General features: G+C 37.1%; 1 protein-coding gene across 5 annotated transcripts in view; it reads left to right on the forward strand.

The window, feature by feature from the left end:
* The window catches only part of PKN2 (protein kinase N2), a 155,971-nt gene that overhangs the window by 49,288 nt on the left and 90,160 nt on the right, over positions 1-16,523 (forward strand). For all 5 annotated transcript variants that reach the window (XM_032247792.1, XM_032247796.1, XM_032247795.1 and 2 more), the window contains exon 2: positions 14,582-14,882. In XM_032247792.1, coding sequence (XP_032103683.1) covers positions 14,582-14,882 — 301 coding nt within the window. The remainder of the gene's footprint in view (positions 1-14,581; positions 14,883-16,523) is intronic.

Genomic DNA, 16,523 nt, shown 5'->3' on the forward strand with positions numbered 1-16,523 from the left:
CAGTGTGTACTTTTTAGAATTCCATTTTGATTTATTATAGTGTTTCTCTATATCACTCTTTTTTTGTGTGTGGTTCCTTTGGATCTTATAATATGCATGTGTAATTTATCAGACTATTAGTATTGACGTTCTACCACTTCAAGTGAAGTGTAGAAATCTTCTGTTTTGCTCAACACTTTTTTCTCCCAAGTGGAAAATACTAATCTGGACCACCTACTGTTGCCAGATGGGAAGTCCAGATCCCTATACAATACCTCTTAACACAGCAAGGTAGGAGGCATCTGAGATACCTGGCTGGGGTAGGGTTGGTATTGTCAAAAAGATTTCTGTCTTGTTGGGCTGCCCTGTTTTGCATTTATTTGGCTAAAGAGAGCAGGTTTTTCTTGGGGCTTTTTTCCCCTCCTTTGATTTCCTTTGACTTCTGGCACAATCTAGAGAAGGCTGTTAAAGGAAAACCCAGAGAATTCATATCTTGTCTTCCTTAAGACTTGAAGTTCCTAACTGGTCTGTTTTTTTCCACCTCTCATAGTTTTATGATTCTCCGCTGTATTAAGTCCAGGGTGTTTTAGTGTTTAGTGGGCTGGAGTAAAGAGATATGAACCTATTTAATCTTGTTAAGAACCAGAAATTTGACTGTTCTAATTTTTGTTTTGGTTCTTCAAGCAGGCACACTTTTCTTTTTCTCCTTTTGGGTAACTCAATCATCTCTCAGGTCTCAGAATAAATATTACTTTCCTGGAGAAGGAAAATAATACTACTTTTCTTGATATTTTAACCTACATTACAAGCAGGCTTTTCATTCTTTCCTCTTCATTGCAGTTACCAAATTTTTAATTGTGGTTTGCATATTTAATGTCTGTCTTCTCACTAGACATACACTCCTGAGTATAAGGGTTATTTTGTTTTGGTTTTGGTTTTTTAATGGACTTTATTCTTGAGAACAGGTTTATTAGATTTACAGAAAAATAGATAACCATATAACTACTGTACTTTAGTGATAAAGTTGTTTCCCATAGGGTCATGGGTTAACAATTCTGATACTGCTATACGTTTTACTGGAACTGAATGATTAAGTAAATGGATGGTGGATGGCAGGAGCCAGGTTTCTCACTGTTGGACTGGGGATTTACAGATAAGCAAAGGGAGGAGGCTAGAATCTGTGTTCTGATGGATTCAGGTTGGAGACATCATTATGAACTCATATGTAGCTTAATATAGATCATGTCTTTTTTTCCCCAAGTCCATGTCCGTTGTCCAGTGATAATGTTATTAACATCCCCATCTTTTATATTAAATTGTTACAGTTGTTATTCAATAGGAGTTCCCAGAAAGTAATTGATAATAATTGTAATTGAAAAGACTGCTTGGAGCTATCATCATCTCTTGCCTCAATTAGTACAATAGCCTCTTTATCATGTGTCTGTTGCAGCATAGCAAACTCATCTCAAGATTCTTTGGGTATACTAGGTGTTTCTTTTCCTGGTCTCAATTGGACTCACTTACGCAGCTGCATTCAGCTGGTGGCTGAGCTGGACTGGAATATCTACTATGGCTTTACTCACATGTCTGGTGCCTCAGCTGGAAAGGCTAGAACAGCTGGAAAGCTTTTGTTCTTGCACATGTGGCCTGTTTCCACATGGTTTCTCTCGTCTTCCATGACCTCTCTCTCTAGCAGAATAGTTTGTACTTGTTTTCATAGGAGTTGGTTTTTAAGAGCAAAAACAAGCTATGAGCTCTCTTGAAGCCTGCACTTGGAACTTGTGAACATCAGTAGAACGTCACTTCAGTCAGAATCCCCCAGAAGACTACTCCAGAGTCAATGTGGAAGGGTGTGAATGCGAGAGGCAGGAATCATTTGAGGACATTTTGTAGCAATCTGCCATAGCTTCACAATGTGTTTCCCTGCCTCCTTTGAATCTATTATTTCTTAACACAGGTCAGACTATGTCATTTCTTTGCTGAAACCCTGCCCCAAGTTTCCATTTCATTCAGAGTAAAAGCCAAAGTCTTTTTATATTATATTGGCCTACAGAGCCCTATATGGTCTTGCCTTAATCAAATAGGGATTTGTTTTCCATCTAAAACAAGAAGTGTAAAGGTAGCCAGTCTAGGGCTTGTGTAAGCAGTTCAGTAAGGCCATCAGGGAACTCATTCTCTCTGCTCTGCCATCCTTAGTGTGTTGGTTTTTGTCCTGTTTGTTCTTCATTGTTACAAGATGGCTGCCGTACTTTCAGGCCTTGGGCCTGCATTCTAGGCAAGAAGAAAAGGAGAATTCAAAGCTTTCCTCAAAATCCTAGGCTTAATTCTCTTTGATGAAAATTGGTAATACAGTTACTTCTAGCTGCAGGAGAACCTGGCAAAGTGAGACTTTTAGCTGTACACATTGTTGCATCTAGCAAAATGGGAGGGCTTTCTTCTGTTTGTTTTTTTGTGAGAATAACAGGAGGATGGTATCATGTAGGCATCCAGCGCTATCTGCTTCAGTACCAACTATGTACCAGAAACTGTACTGTTGCTATGAAAGCATATTTTTCAGTAGGCGTGGCTATTATGAGACTTAAAAATAACATGGTCAGGTAATTATAATAATTCCATTTTACAGATGAGGAAATCAAAGCTTTGGCATGATTGCAGTATCAGAATTTATATATGGTCATTCTGATGCCAGATGCTTTATTATTTCTATAACACAACATTCTTTTTTTTTTTTAACATCAAAAATGGAGAATTTTATTTATATAAGGGGATTTTCTGAATATTTGAAGAATATATTCCTTTATGCACCATTTTTGTTTTAACTATATGTAACCCAAATATTTTCAAGCCAGTGAAGACCAGAGATATTAGTGTAATATACCACCTGAGTTTTTTTTTTTTTTTTAATTGCATTTTAGGTTTTGGGGTACATGTGAAGAACATGCAAGATTGTTCCATAGGTACACACATGGCAGTATGATTTGCTGCCTTCCTCCCCTTCACCTATATCTGGCATTTCTCCCCATGCTATCTCTCCCCACCTCCCCACCCCCCATCCCTCCCCCATTTCCCCCCAACAGACCGCAGTGTGTAGTGCTCCCCTCCCTGTGTCCATGTGTTCTCATTGTTCAACACCCACCTATGAATGAGAACATGCGGTGTTTGATTTTCTGCTCTTGTATAACACAACATTCTAACTGAGTCTTCTGTTCAAAACAAACAAAAAACACAGTATGGCCTACATTTGTATGAAAGCTTTGCTGCTTTTTTAAATTATATTTAGTTTTCATGCCTGTCTTCTTTCATAACTTGAATACAAGAAAGAAAGAAGGATCAGGTCATTTTTATCTTTTTATTTCCATTTTCTAGAACTCAATGTATGTTTTGAATAAGTAGTTTTTTTTGTGTTTTTTTTTTTCACCTTGTATTACAGGAAAACCAAAAGGATAGACAAGCAAACAGGTATAGATAAATAGGATAGTATGCTTAAGTTGCATGGCCAGTGACACTGGGCTTGTGGTTTCTTGCTCTCTAGTTGAGAGTAATCGCCTTTTGAGTCACAGAATGTTGGATTAGAGTGAAATTAGAGAGGAAGAAGAAATGTATTCTGCCAATATCCCTGACTTAAGGCAGGTAATATATATTAATTAATGCAAATCAATCAGGTCAAGGTATAGTTCAAATATAGGTAAGTGGGTATTTCAAAGGGCCCTCTAAGAAGATGGTATGGAGTAAGTAAAAAAGCAATTTACCAGGAGTCAGAACTCAGCCATGTCTCTGACAGCTAGTTATTTAACTGCTTTAAACATGCTTTTCCCAAAAACTAAAATCAAGAAAGTTAGACTAAATGGTTTTTGAAATTCTTTCTAGCTAAAACAGTGTATGAATCATTGTATCCACTGAGTTTTTATGGGTACTCTAACATTTCTTGGCATCTATTAGGTCAGACTGTTTTATATTTTTGAAATGTAGAGAGAGTAACAGCTTTTTCACTTCTTCTCTGGGAACTGGGCCACTGAGGAGTAAACATCCTTTCCCGTCTCTCCCTAAATGAAGTACTTAGTCACAAGTGACAGTCCTTTTTCATTTTGTTCTTTGAATCTGGTCTTGCTCTTATTTCAGTGTTTTTCTTAACTTTACTGTGAGTTTGTTGAAGTGTATTAAATTGAAAATGTCGATTTATGTTTGGGTTTAAAAATAAGAATTTCATTATTTCATAAAAGTCATTGTAGTTATCAAATACATATTATCACATTTGTGTATTTGAAATATTTGACTGTCACATGAGGCAGTTTAATTAGAGTATACTGCATAGTCTATAGTTTGGTCCCTTGCAGTAGAATTGTGTTGAATGAAAGTGGCAAGATATACTTTAGTGTAAGATATGAAGATAAGCTTTTACATTTTCCAGAGTTGAAATAAAGTTGATACTATTTTTGGTTCTTTTTGTTGCTTTTAAATAATGTCTTTTCCCTTGTTAGACAAGGTAAAAAAAAAAAAAAAAGTGGAGAAAATTTCTTTTTATTGTCAAAAAAAAAAATAGAGAAAACATGGAAAACTTTGAAAAATGAAATGGAAATCCCTCTTAATTTTTTTTACCCATAGATAATTATTGTTAATGTTTTAATCTTTCCCTCTACTTTTAAAGTTCTTATTTTTAACGTAACTTGAAATAAAAGTATGTTTACATAGAAATATATCAGCTGCATATACTGCTGTTAACTAATAAAGGCATAAGTAGGGGAAACCTTTCTTTATTCCCTAGCTGACTTGAAGTTGTTTTCCTAAGACACTTATATAGCATCCTGAACTTTCTCTTTTCTAAAGTTGTTTTAAAGCCCTGATATTTGTAAGCTTTATAAGGAAGTCTGTGCCCAGTGCATTGCACACATTATTGATTAATTTAAAAATTATTGAATTGACCAGTCTATATAACAAATTTCTAATTATTATCTTAGGTAGATTTCTAGAATTAGAATCCTAGGTCAAAAAGAATCGCTGTTTTTAAATTTCTTGTTATATATTCCCAGTGTTTTTAAAGAAGTCTGGTAAGTGGATAAAGAAAATGTACATATACACAGTGAAATATTATTCAGTCATAAATGATGAAATCTGATCATTTCAGACAAATGGATGTACCTAGAGGACACTAAGCCAGGCACAGAAAGACAAATACCACATGATCTCATTCATAGGTGGAATCTAAAAGGTTGTTCACCTACAGAGGTAGAGAGTAGAATGGTAGTTACGAGAGGGTGGGAGGAGAGTGGGGAAGAAGGGATAGGGAAAGATGGGTTAATGGGAACAAATGTTGGGAATATGTAACAAGAAACATAAAAATAGTTACTCTCTTTGGTAAACATTTAGGCTGGTTCCATATCTTGGTTATTGTGAATAGTGCTGTAATAAACATAGGAATGCAGATATTTCTAAAACGTACTGATTTCATTTTCTTTGGAGATACACACACACACACACACACCTACCCACCCACCCACCCACACACCCCCAGCAGTGGGATTACTGGATCATACGGTAGTTCTGTTTAAAATTGTTTGAGCAACCTCCATGCTGTTTTTCATGACTGTACATTCCTACCAGCAGTGTGTCAAGTTTCCCTTTTACCTATGCTCTCATCAACACCTGCTATCTTTTGATTTTTTGAGGGTACCTATTGTAACTACAGTGAGGTGATACCTCATTGTAGTTTTGATTTGTATTTTTTGATGATTAGAGATGTTGAACATTTTTTCATACACCCATGGGCTGTTGGTATGTCCTTTTTTGGAGAAATGTCTATGCAGGCCTTTTGCCCATTTTTTTGATCAGGTTATTTGTTTGTTATTGAGTGTTTGAGTTCTTTATATTTTGGATATTAACCCAAAATCAGATATGTAGTTTGTAAATGTATTCTCCTATAACTGACATCCTTGCTCTGTTGATTTTCTGCTTTGCTATGCAGACGACTTTTAGTTTGATGCAATTCCATTTGTCTATACACGTTAAGTATCCCATACCTGAAATACTTACATCCAGAAGGGTTTTGGGGATATTTTCAGGTTCTGGAATATTTGCATTATCCTGGTTGAGCATTCCAAATCCAAATATTGAAAATTCAAAATGTTCCAATAAGCAGTTACTTTGAGCATCATGTTGGCAGTCCAAAGGTTTCATGGTGGCTCATGGCTATAATCCCAACATGGGGGTTCAGGGCAGGAACACTTGAGGCCAGCAGTTGAAGACCAGCCTGGGCAACATAGCAAGACCCTGTCTATACAAAAAATAAAAATGAGCTAGGCATGGTGGAGGCTACCTGTCATCTTAGCTACTTGGGAGGCTAAGGTGAGAGGATCAGTTGAGCCCAGTGCTTCAAGGTTGCAGTGAGCAATGATTGTACCACTGCACTCCAGCCTGGGTGACAGAGACTGTATCTTAAAAATAAAAGAAAGAGAGAGAGAGAAAGAGAGAAAGGGTTTTGGATTTTGGAACATTTTAGAGTTTTGGATTTAGACTGCTCAAACTGTTTTTGCTTTTGTTGCCCGTGCTTTTCAGGTTTTGTCCAAAATATTCTTGCCTACACCAGTGACATAGAGCTTTCTCCTACATATCCCACATATTTTCTTCTTGTGCTTTTGTAGTTTTGGGTCTTATATTTAAGTCTGTAATCCATTTTGAGCTGAGTTTTGTATATGGTGAGAGATAAGAATCTAATTTCATTCTTCTCATGTGGATATCCAGTTTTCCCAGCACCACTTTTGTCCTTTCCCCTTTGATCACTTATTCTCCTTTCCTCATTGAATGTGACACCTTTGTCAAACATTAGTAAACTATAGATGGGGGATTTATTTCTGGACTGTCTTCTGTTCCATTGGTCTGTGTGTCTTTTTTACACCAGTAACATGCTGTTTTGATTACTACAGCTATGTAGAATGTTTTGAAGTCAAGTAGTATGATGCCTCCAGTTTTGTTATTTTTGTTCTAGATTGCTTTGGCTGTTTGTGGTCTCTTGCTGTCTTTCTTTATGGTTAGGTGACTTTCTCTAGTAATGTGTTTTTAATGGTTTGCCTGTTATTTTTGGTGTATCTCTTACAGGTTTTTGCTTTGCAGTTACCATGAAGCTTACGAAAAATATCTTAAAATGAGTTATTTTAAACTGATAGCAACCCAACTTTGATTGTAAAGATAGAAAAATAAAAACCAAACTACATTTTAACTCCATTTTCTCCCACATTTGTAATTTTTTAATCCCATTTTATATCTTATATTGCTCATCTCTTGGCAAATTAAAATAGCTATTATTTTAATAGTTTTGTCTTTCAGCCTTCATACTAAAGATATAAGTGGTTTATGTACCACATTTATAGTATTATAGTATTCTGTTTCCAGTAAGAGTAAGTATACTGGAAGTAAGTATACACTTACTAAGTATATACTTACTCTTACTAGTGAGTTTTATCCCATTAAGACTTTTTCTTTTTACACATTAGAGTCCCTTTCTTCATTTGAAGAACTGTTTTTTAGCATTTTTTGTTTGCTTGTTTGTTTGAGACAGGGTCTTACTCTGTGTTCCAGGCTAGAGGGCAGTGGTGATCATGGCTCACTGCAGGTCTCCTGGACTTGAATGACCCTCCCACCCCAGCCTCCCAAGTATCTGGGACTACAGGCACATACCACCACATCCACTCGTTTTTTAATTTTCATTTTTAGTAGAATCGAAATCTTGGTATTGAGCTCCTGAGCTCAAGCAGTCCTTCCACCTTGGCCACACAAAGTACTGAGATTACTGGTGTAAACCACTGTGTCTGGCCTATTTTTTAACATTTCTTATAAGACATACCTGATGATGATAAATTCTCTTAGCTTTCATTTGTCTGGCAGTCTTTATCTCTACTTTATTTCTAAAGGAAAGCTGCACTGGGTGTAGTATTCTTGGTTGACAGCCCACCCTACCCCCAATCTTTTTTTTCCTTTAGCAATTTGAATATATCATCTCACTCATCCTGGCTTGTAAGGTTCCTGCTGAGAAGTCTATTGCTAGACAGATTGGAACGTCCTTATATGTTATTTGCTGCTTTTGTTGCTTTCAACATCTTATTTTTGTCTTTGATCTTTGAGAATTTGATTATAGTATTTCTTGAGGTTAACTTATTTGGGTTGTATCTGATTGGTAACTTTTGACCTGATCTCTCTGTCTCTCTCTTTCTCTGTCTGTGTCTCTTTCCCTCCCCCCCACCCCTCTCTCTCTCTCTCTCTCTCTGTCTTTCTCTTTCTAAGTCTCACCCTGTTGCACAGGCTGGAGTGCAATGGTATGATCTTGGCTCACTGCAACCCCCACTTCCTGGGTTCAAGCGATTCTCTTGGTTCAGCCTCCTGAGTAGCTGGGATTATAGGCGCGCGCCACCATGCCCAGCTAATTTTTTGTGTCTTTTAGTAGAGACGGGGTTTCACCATGTTGGCCAGGCTGGTCTTGAACTCCTGACCTTGTCACCCACCTCCTAAAGTACTGGGATTATAGGTGTTAGCCACTGCACCTGGCCATATATTTGCTCTTTTCATGTTGTCCCATGGTTCCGTAAACTTTCTTCATTCCTTTTTACCTTTTTTTTTTATTTCTCCACCAGCTGTGTGTTTTCAAATAGCTTGTCTTCAAGCTCAGATTTTTCTGTTTGATAGAGTCTGCTGTTGATATTCTCTCTTGCATTCTTCATTTTGTTCATTGTATTTTCAGCTCCAGGATTTCTGTTTGGTTTTTATAAAACTTATTTTAACCTCTTTTAAGTTTCTCTGATAAATTCCTGAATTCTTCCTCTGTATTTTATTGAAGTTCATTGAGTTTCCTTAAAATAGCTAATTTGAATTCTCTGAGACATCACACATCTCCATCACTTTAGGATTGTTTCCTGGTGCCTTATTTTGTTTGTTTTATGAGATTATGGTTCATAAATACTCCTCTTTAAATTTTTCTTTGAAACAGAGTCTCACTCTGTTGCCCAGGCTGGAGTGCAGTGACACAATCTTGGCTCACTGCATGCAACCTCCGCCTCCCAAGTTCAAGCGATTCTCCAACCTCTGCCTAATGAGTAGCTGAGATTACAGGCATGCACTACCACGTCTGACTAATTTTTATATTTTTAGTAGAGACAGGGTTTCATGATGTTGGACAGACTGGTCTCAAACTCCTGACCTCAAGTGATCCACCCATCTCAGCCTCCCACTCTTGGGACAACAGGCATTAACCACCGTGCCTGGCCCTTGAATATACTTGATGCCTTTGGACTGCCATAACATCTGAACATTGAAGGATTAGCTATTTTTTTCCCAATTCACATTCTGATGGTGATTTGCTCCTGTTCTGCCAGAAATTCTAAGTAGGCCATTTATTAGTTCTCTAAGCCCATGGTCACTATCACTGTTTCAACACTAGATGGCACTGTAAGCCCAGGTTTGCAGTGAATTCACAGTTAGGATGTGTTCTGGCCCAAGAGCCTGGAGAGTAGTTTGTCTGTTTGGGTGTGTGAGTTTCTACCTGGGGTCAGGACATGGCAGGCACTGTGGCACTCTGCTCAATGCTTCGGCCTCACCATGGAATACTTCAAAGCAACATTGTATAGCTTTTTCCTTCTCCTTTCAAGCACCAGTTTCTCCACACTATGCTGCCTGGGGTTAAGGGAAGGGGTGGAGCAGGCAGTATTGTGGCCAGCATGGTCACTGTAATGCTAAGTCACACCCGAAGACCATAGCTGCCAAGACAAGCTCAGCACAGGAGTATGCTCAAGACCCATGCAACTATGGCCTGCCTGCTGCTGAGGTTTATTTGTGGTTCAAGGCCACTGCAAATAAATAGTGGTGATGCAGCCCAGAGTCCATTCCACTGAGGCTGTGTCTCTCTGCCTGACACTGAAGTGAGTTCAGAGGCACTGTCTTTGGGGGCCAGCTTGGGGTCAGTGGGCCATCACATTTTACCCATTGTTGAGTTTTACCATGGCAGGCTTGTCACTGATCAAAGATCAAAATCCTTCTTTTATGTCTCTTTTTTCCCACAGTAGATGGAGTCACTCTCCAAGCAAGCTGTGCTGCCTGGGGTTGGAAGAAGGATGGTGGGGTTCCCAGTCCTGCCACCAAGACTACTGTATCCCTGAGGCACCAACCAGGCCCATACCACTATAGCTTTCCTGCTCCTGAAGTTTACTTATGGACTGAGGCTAATGTAGATGAGAGGACACAAGTCTGTCACAGCAAGGCCATAGGGTTTTCACGTGTCCCAGGATAGGTCCAAAGGCTTTGTCTGCATACCTTGTTCTGTCTGTGGTTAAGGGACATGGGGTTCTGCCTGGTGTTGGGTTTTACCATGGCAGGCCCAGTGCTGAGCTATAAGTCAGAGTCCTGCCCTCACTTCCCTCTCCTTATCCCAAGGGGGCTGTCTCTCTCTCTGTGCTGTGCTTATAGTTGGGGGAGAGGTGATTCAGGCATTGCACCTCTGTCTTTCCTACCCTCTTTAATTAATCTTTTCTTAGTAATGCTAAAACCAGGTGCTGTGATCTCTGATCTGGTTACTTGGCTTTTATGAAGTCATTTTTCATGCATAGATCATGTTCAAATTGATGTTTCTGTGGAGAGTCAATCTCTGGAGAGTCTTACTCTGCCATCTTGACTCTGTCTCTTCCTCCAGATTCTATTTATCAGATAGAGGGAAGCATAAGTTCCTCAGCAGAGACAGGTTTTCCTGAATTCTAAAGGGAGACTATTAAATAACATAATGGACAAGTCATTAAAAAAGCAAAAATCCAAAACTAATCTGCCAAGCATAAGCCCTGCCCTCAAATTGCTCAAAGTCTTTGAAGAGTGATCAGATAAAAAAAGAGGGTAAATTCAGAAGGCAGAGTTTGCAGTGAGCTAAGGCCATGCTATTGCACTCCAGCCTGGGCTGGAGTGACAGTGAGAGACTGTATCTCAAAAATAAATAAATAAATAAAGGGGTAATTGTTTCAACAAGATACACAATATCAGAGCACACAGGAGAGGCATTTAACTAAATTCTGAATAAAAGCATTGGACAGGAAATTATTTCCCAGGAAGAGTTGCCCTTGATCTTTGTAACAAAAGTTACCGGGGCCAAGAAGAGACTGGAAATAGATAATTAAGGAAGGAGAGAGAGTGCATACCAAAGGTGCTGCATGGTTAGTGGCTGAACCAAGAATGATGATTTCTTGAAGTAAAGTTTTATAATTTGATATGATTAGAGTTTAAGGAACAAATTGGAAAGAAATGGGAGTTGAAGTAGGCAAAGCCCTTCAAAGGATTCATATCAAATATACAAGCCATTTTCAGGTGACAGCTCAATATTCTTTAAAGCTTAGTACCATGATTTCTAAACAAGACTCTGTGGTGCCTCGGCAAACTAGCAGGGTACTGAAGTATATTTTACATTTTGGAGGGAAAAACACGTGACATCTTTATTTGTTAGATACCTTGTGAACTAACTGGAGTATTAGATTATTATAATTTTTAAGATGGAGTTTCGCTCTTGTTACCCAGGCTGGAGTGCAATGGCGTGATCTCGGCTCACCGCAACCTCCGCCTCCTGGGTTCACGCAATTCTCCTGCCTCAGCCTCCTGAGTAGCTGGGATTACAGGCACGCACCACCATGCCCAGCTAATTTTTTGTATTTTTAGTAGAGACGGGGTTTCACCATGTTGACCAGGATGGTCTCAATCTCTTGACCTCATGATCCACCCGCCTCGGCCTCCCAAAGTGCTGGGATTACAGGCTTGAGCCACCGCGCCCGGCCGGTACAAATACTTTTTACCTTAATTCTTAATTACTAAAAAGTATGTATTATGCAAAATAGTGAAAAGGGTGAGCTAATGGGTGACGTGGGATCTAGTCGCCCCTTAGCTCACCTTAATTTAGCCTGTGCCTGCAGGTATATTATGTAAAACATGAAGTAGTTGATTTCTATAAATGTTTCCCCTACTCTCTCTCTCTCTTTTTTGTTTTCTTTTTTGGTAGAGATGGGATTTTGCCATGTTGCCCAGGCTGATCTCAAACTCCTGGCCTAAGTGATCCTCCCACTTTGACCTCCCAAAGTGCTGGGATTACTGGCATGAACCACAGTACACAGCTAAGAATTCCTTTGAAACTCCAACAAAAATATAGCACAAAGACAATTTCATGTTGTTGTGTATAATTTCCAGGTTCCATGGATCTTAAGAATTCCTAAAGTAGGTAATCTACACCCTTTAGTTTTATATTTCTGATCTGTCACTATAGATATAAACTATGATCTTCTACCTGGGGCAAAATATTTTCTAAATTTTTCAGTATTTATAATGGAATGTTAAGTCCTACCATCCACTTGGTTTCCAAAGTTTATGTGTCTACCCTTGGCTAGTTGTCAAAAACACTAGCTCATATCTATTGTCAAAGAACAAAATCCCAAATTCCTGTTACCTAGTTTCAGGTGAAGTAGACTGAGACAAAAAATGATTAGATAAAAAATAGTTTAAGCTAGTTCCACTCCTCCAAACATTACTGTTTTAATCCTTACACATTTATAAGAAAATAATTTATGAACTGATTTTACAAATTTGTTCTTTAATATTATGTACAAAGCCAGGGGTCTCCAAAATTTCTTTGTTCATGGTACTCTTAATATCTCAGGAAATTATTCCTTATTCCTCACAGGCTAAAAGAAATACCTAACAGTTTCATTTATTAAGCAGTAAGGTCCAAATAACTTGACAAATATTTGTGTTTAACAACTTAGCAGTCATTCAAAATAAGTATATATACAAATTAGGCTGGGCACGGTGGCTCACGCCTGTAATCCCAGCACTCTGAGAGGCCAATGTGGACAAATCACCCGAGGTCAGGAGTTCGAGACCAGCCTGACCAACATGGAGAAACCCTGTCTCTACTAAAAATACAAAATTAGCTGGGTGTGGTGGCACATGCCTGTAATCCCAGCTACTTGGGAAGCTGAGGCAAGAGAATAGCTTGAACCCAGGAGGCAGAGGTTGTGGGTGAGCTGACAAGGCACCACTGCACTCCAGCCTGGGCAACAAGGGCGAGACTCTGTCTCAAAAAAGAAAAAAAAGAATATTTTAATGTCATTTTTAAATAACCACCATTACCAACTAAATGGAATGTGTCTCTCAGGTACTCCACAATTTCTCAAACGCTGAAATCAGAATAGAAGTTCTCATGCTCATTTCCTGTTCTACTCTGCAGAGGGAATGTCAATAATCTAATACTCCAATGGCCAGTATTGTACTATTAATAGTAATGTACTTTGAAATAGCAAATGATAAATAAATAGGTGTAACATAACTTTGGCTGTCGTAAATGTAGATTAGATGTGCTTAACTGATTGGATTTTCATTTTGAGATGACTGTATTATGTATTGTCTTAGCTTCCATTAATAGGACACAATTTAGAGGTGTTTTTAAATGATGATGCTTTTGTAGTGAGTTAGCCACATTACCAGATGGAGTACTTAGCCTTGAAATATACAGTTGGCTATCCATATGAGTGGATTGTGTATCTTCAGATTCAGTCAACTACAGATTGAAAATATTAGGGAAAAAACAAAAAATAACACAAATAATTCAGCATGGCAACTTTTACATACCACATGTATTGGGTATTATAAATAGAGATTATTTAAAGTATGCGGTGTGTATTTAGGATATATGCAAATAGTAGACCATTTTATATAAGCAACTTGGGCATCTGTAGATTGTGATATATGTGGGATCCTGGAACCAGTCTTCCACGCATATCAAAGGACAACTGTATAAATGGAGTTCTGAATATAGTTTTCCCAAACCCTGGTACATTTAATTCATTAACTAAAAAGTGGTCATAAGGGTATCTATTTTGCCAATATTCATTTATTTTTAAGAAGTTTCTTTCTGTGACATGGGTCCATGGGTGAGGGAAAAAAAAGTTTCTTACAGAAGATAAAATTACTCACCTGTAGAATTTTTTTATTTCTATAAATTTAAGGGATACAAGTACAGTTTTGTTACATGAATGTATTGTGTAATGATGAAATCTGGACTTTCAGTGTTTACCTATAGAATTTAATAATACTTTTCATTTATTAAGTGACAACAGTGAGCCAGTACTTGTATTTAGAACTTCATTTACAATATTTGTGAATTATCACAATATTTCTCAAAGGTGGCTACTATTATTTAGATTTTTGTGGACTGTTAAAACTGAATATTTGAAAAGTTAAATAACTTGCCCAAGGTTCACAGTGTAGGGGTTGGGATCTAACCTGGGTTCCTAAGATATCAAAATCCACTATATTTACACACAGCCTTTGTGTGTAGATGTGTCGTGTTCACTTTATTTTAAGGCAAATGTATTTGTCAAGTAATGCTGCTTAGTGAGTGGCGAGAGTTCTTGAATTTGTATGGTTATAATAAAAGTCAATAAATAGTTATTGACTTAACTGTTCTGTTGCTTATTAAGGAGATAATTAAATATAGCTAAATCTAATGTAATCAAGAAAGACTGTCTTAGGCTGAAAACACTGCATATTTACTGAGAAGCCAACTCTCCTAAACTCCCACATTTGTTCATTTTTTCTGTAGGGGGATTCCCGAAGTCTTCCATTTTCTGAGAATGTGAGTGCTGTTCAGAAATTAGACTTTTCAGATACAGTGGTGCAACAGAAATTGGATGATATCAAGGATCGAATTAAGAGAGAAATAAGAAAAGAACTGAAAATCAAAGAAGGAGCTGAAAATCTGAGGAAAGTCACAACAGATAAAAAAAGTTTGGCTTATGTAGACACCATTTTGAAAAAATCAAATAAAAAATTAGAAGAACTACATCACAAGCTACAGGAATTAAATGCACATATTGTTGTGTCAGATCCAGAAGACGTTACAGGTATAGTAGTGCTTTATTTGATGTTTATGTGGTATATTAATTTAAAAATGTATTTTTTAGAAAATAGTAAGTTTTGGGACATGTATAGTTATTAGTTTTCTGAAAGTACAGAGACTTTTCTTTTTTAATTAAGGTCTTATTCATATTCTCTTCAGAAGGGCAGAAGTTGATAGGTATGAAAATTGAAATATTTACTTAGAATTTAATCACCCTAATATATTCTCTCTTACTCTCAGTAAGACATTAGAGTGATTCTCTTGTATTAATGTTTTGTATTGAGTCAATCACATGCTCTTACCTAATTCATCCTGTAATCAACAGCACAAGTTTGCCAGCTGACTTTTTAAAACTTAAAAATATGTTCTGTGAACAAGAGATAGTTTTATTCTTTGCAAATGTATTCAATCAAGCCTATGACCTTTTTTTGTGTGCTCTAAGCAACTGAATTAACAAACTACCAGGCATATTGTTGAAAAAAGAGAAAAATAATAGAAAAAAAAGCACATTACTTTTATTTTAAGTTTAGAAAATCAGAGGAAAATATAACCCATGATTTCAACGTAAAAGCATACTTTTTAAACAATAGAATTAATAAATATTTATGTTGGAATTTTTTTAATGGTACAGAAAGTAAAAATTGAAGAACCACCTCTTTCTTTCTTGGACTGTCTCCTTAAAAGTAACATTACTTTTTGTTGTATATCCTTCCAGATAAAAAATTCTATATTTGTGCCAATATTCACCTATCAGTATGTATAGTCTTTCTATAACTTTTTATACAAAAACTCATGTAAGATACATTTGGTCTTACCCTTGCAATAATGTCTTGAGCCAAGGTCTCAAGACATTATCAATCTCTGTAACCATCGATTTTTTTTCATTTGCAAACAAAAGGAACGTGAGAGTGTGTAGAGTAATACACCTATAGCATGGTAGAAAATTTAGAAGAACCTGTGTCATTAGCTCATAAATAATAGATATAGGTCATTTAAATTTTGATTAAGAAAATTTATAAATTTGGCTAAGAACCTTGAAGTTTTACCATCTCAAAAGTTGCAGAAAACACTTCTGATATTTAGAGTTCTTGTTAAAACTTGTGTACATCCCTTTCAACATCTGGGAGTTAGGGCTTTTATTTGGAGGCTGTCTGTGTAGAGAAATAATAGGAAGAATAAATGAAAGAAATAATAGGAAACCCACTTTCTAATTTTAGACTGAAATAATCCCAAAGATACAAATAAATTTTCTAACAATCTAGTTAAAAAGAACCCTTCAGCTCTTCATCAGTATTCTTACACATTCAATAATTACATTATAAATGGAAATAATGTATGACAAAAATTCTGTTTTTGTGATATCATATAACCTTAGAAATAGCCTGTTCCATGGGAACTCTGCCAAACTCTACATTTTTTTTTTTTACATCTTTAGGAGTGGTCTAAAATAAGAAACAGCATTGGAGCTTTAAACTCTGTTTATGTAGAGAAATTTCCCTCCTCACAGAACTCTTAATAACTACTTTGTGATTCACTGGGATATCGAAGAGTTTTATCAACACAAGGAGCCCATTTGGTTTCCCAATTCCCCTTATAAAAGTTAACTTTATTGTGGCCTGGTACAGTGGCTCACGCCTGTAATTCT

This window comes from Sapajus apella, unplaced genomic scaffold, assembly GCF_009761245.1.
Source record: "Sapajus apella isolate SASKATOON/1434 unplaced genomic scaffold, GSC_monkey_1.0 scaffold64, whole genome shotgun sequence".
NCBI lineage: Eukaryota > Metazoa > Chordata > Mammalia > Primates > Cebidae > Sapajus > Sapajus apella.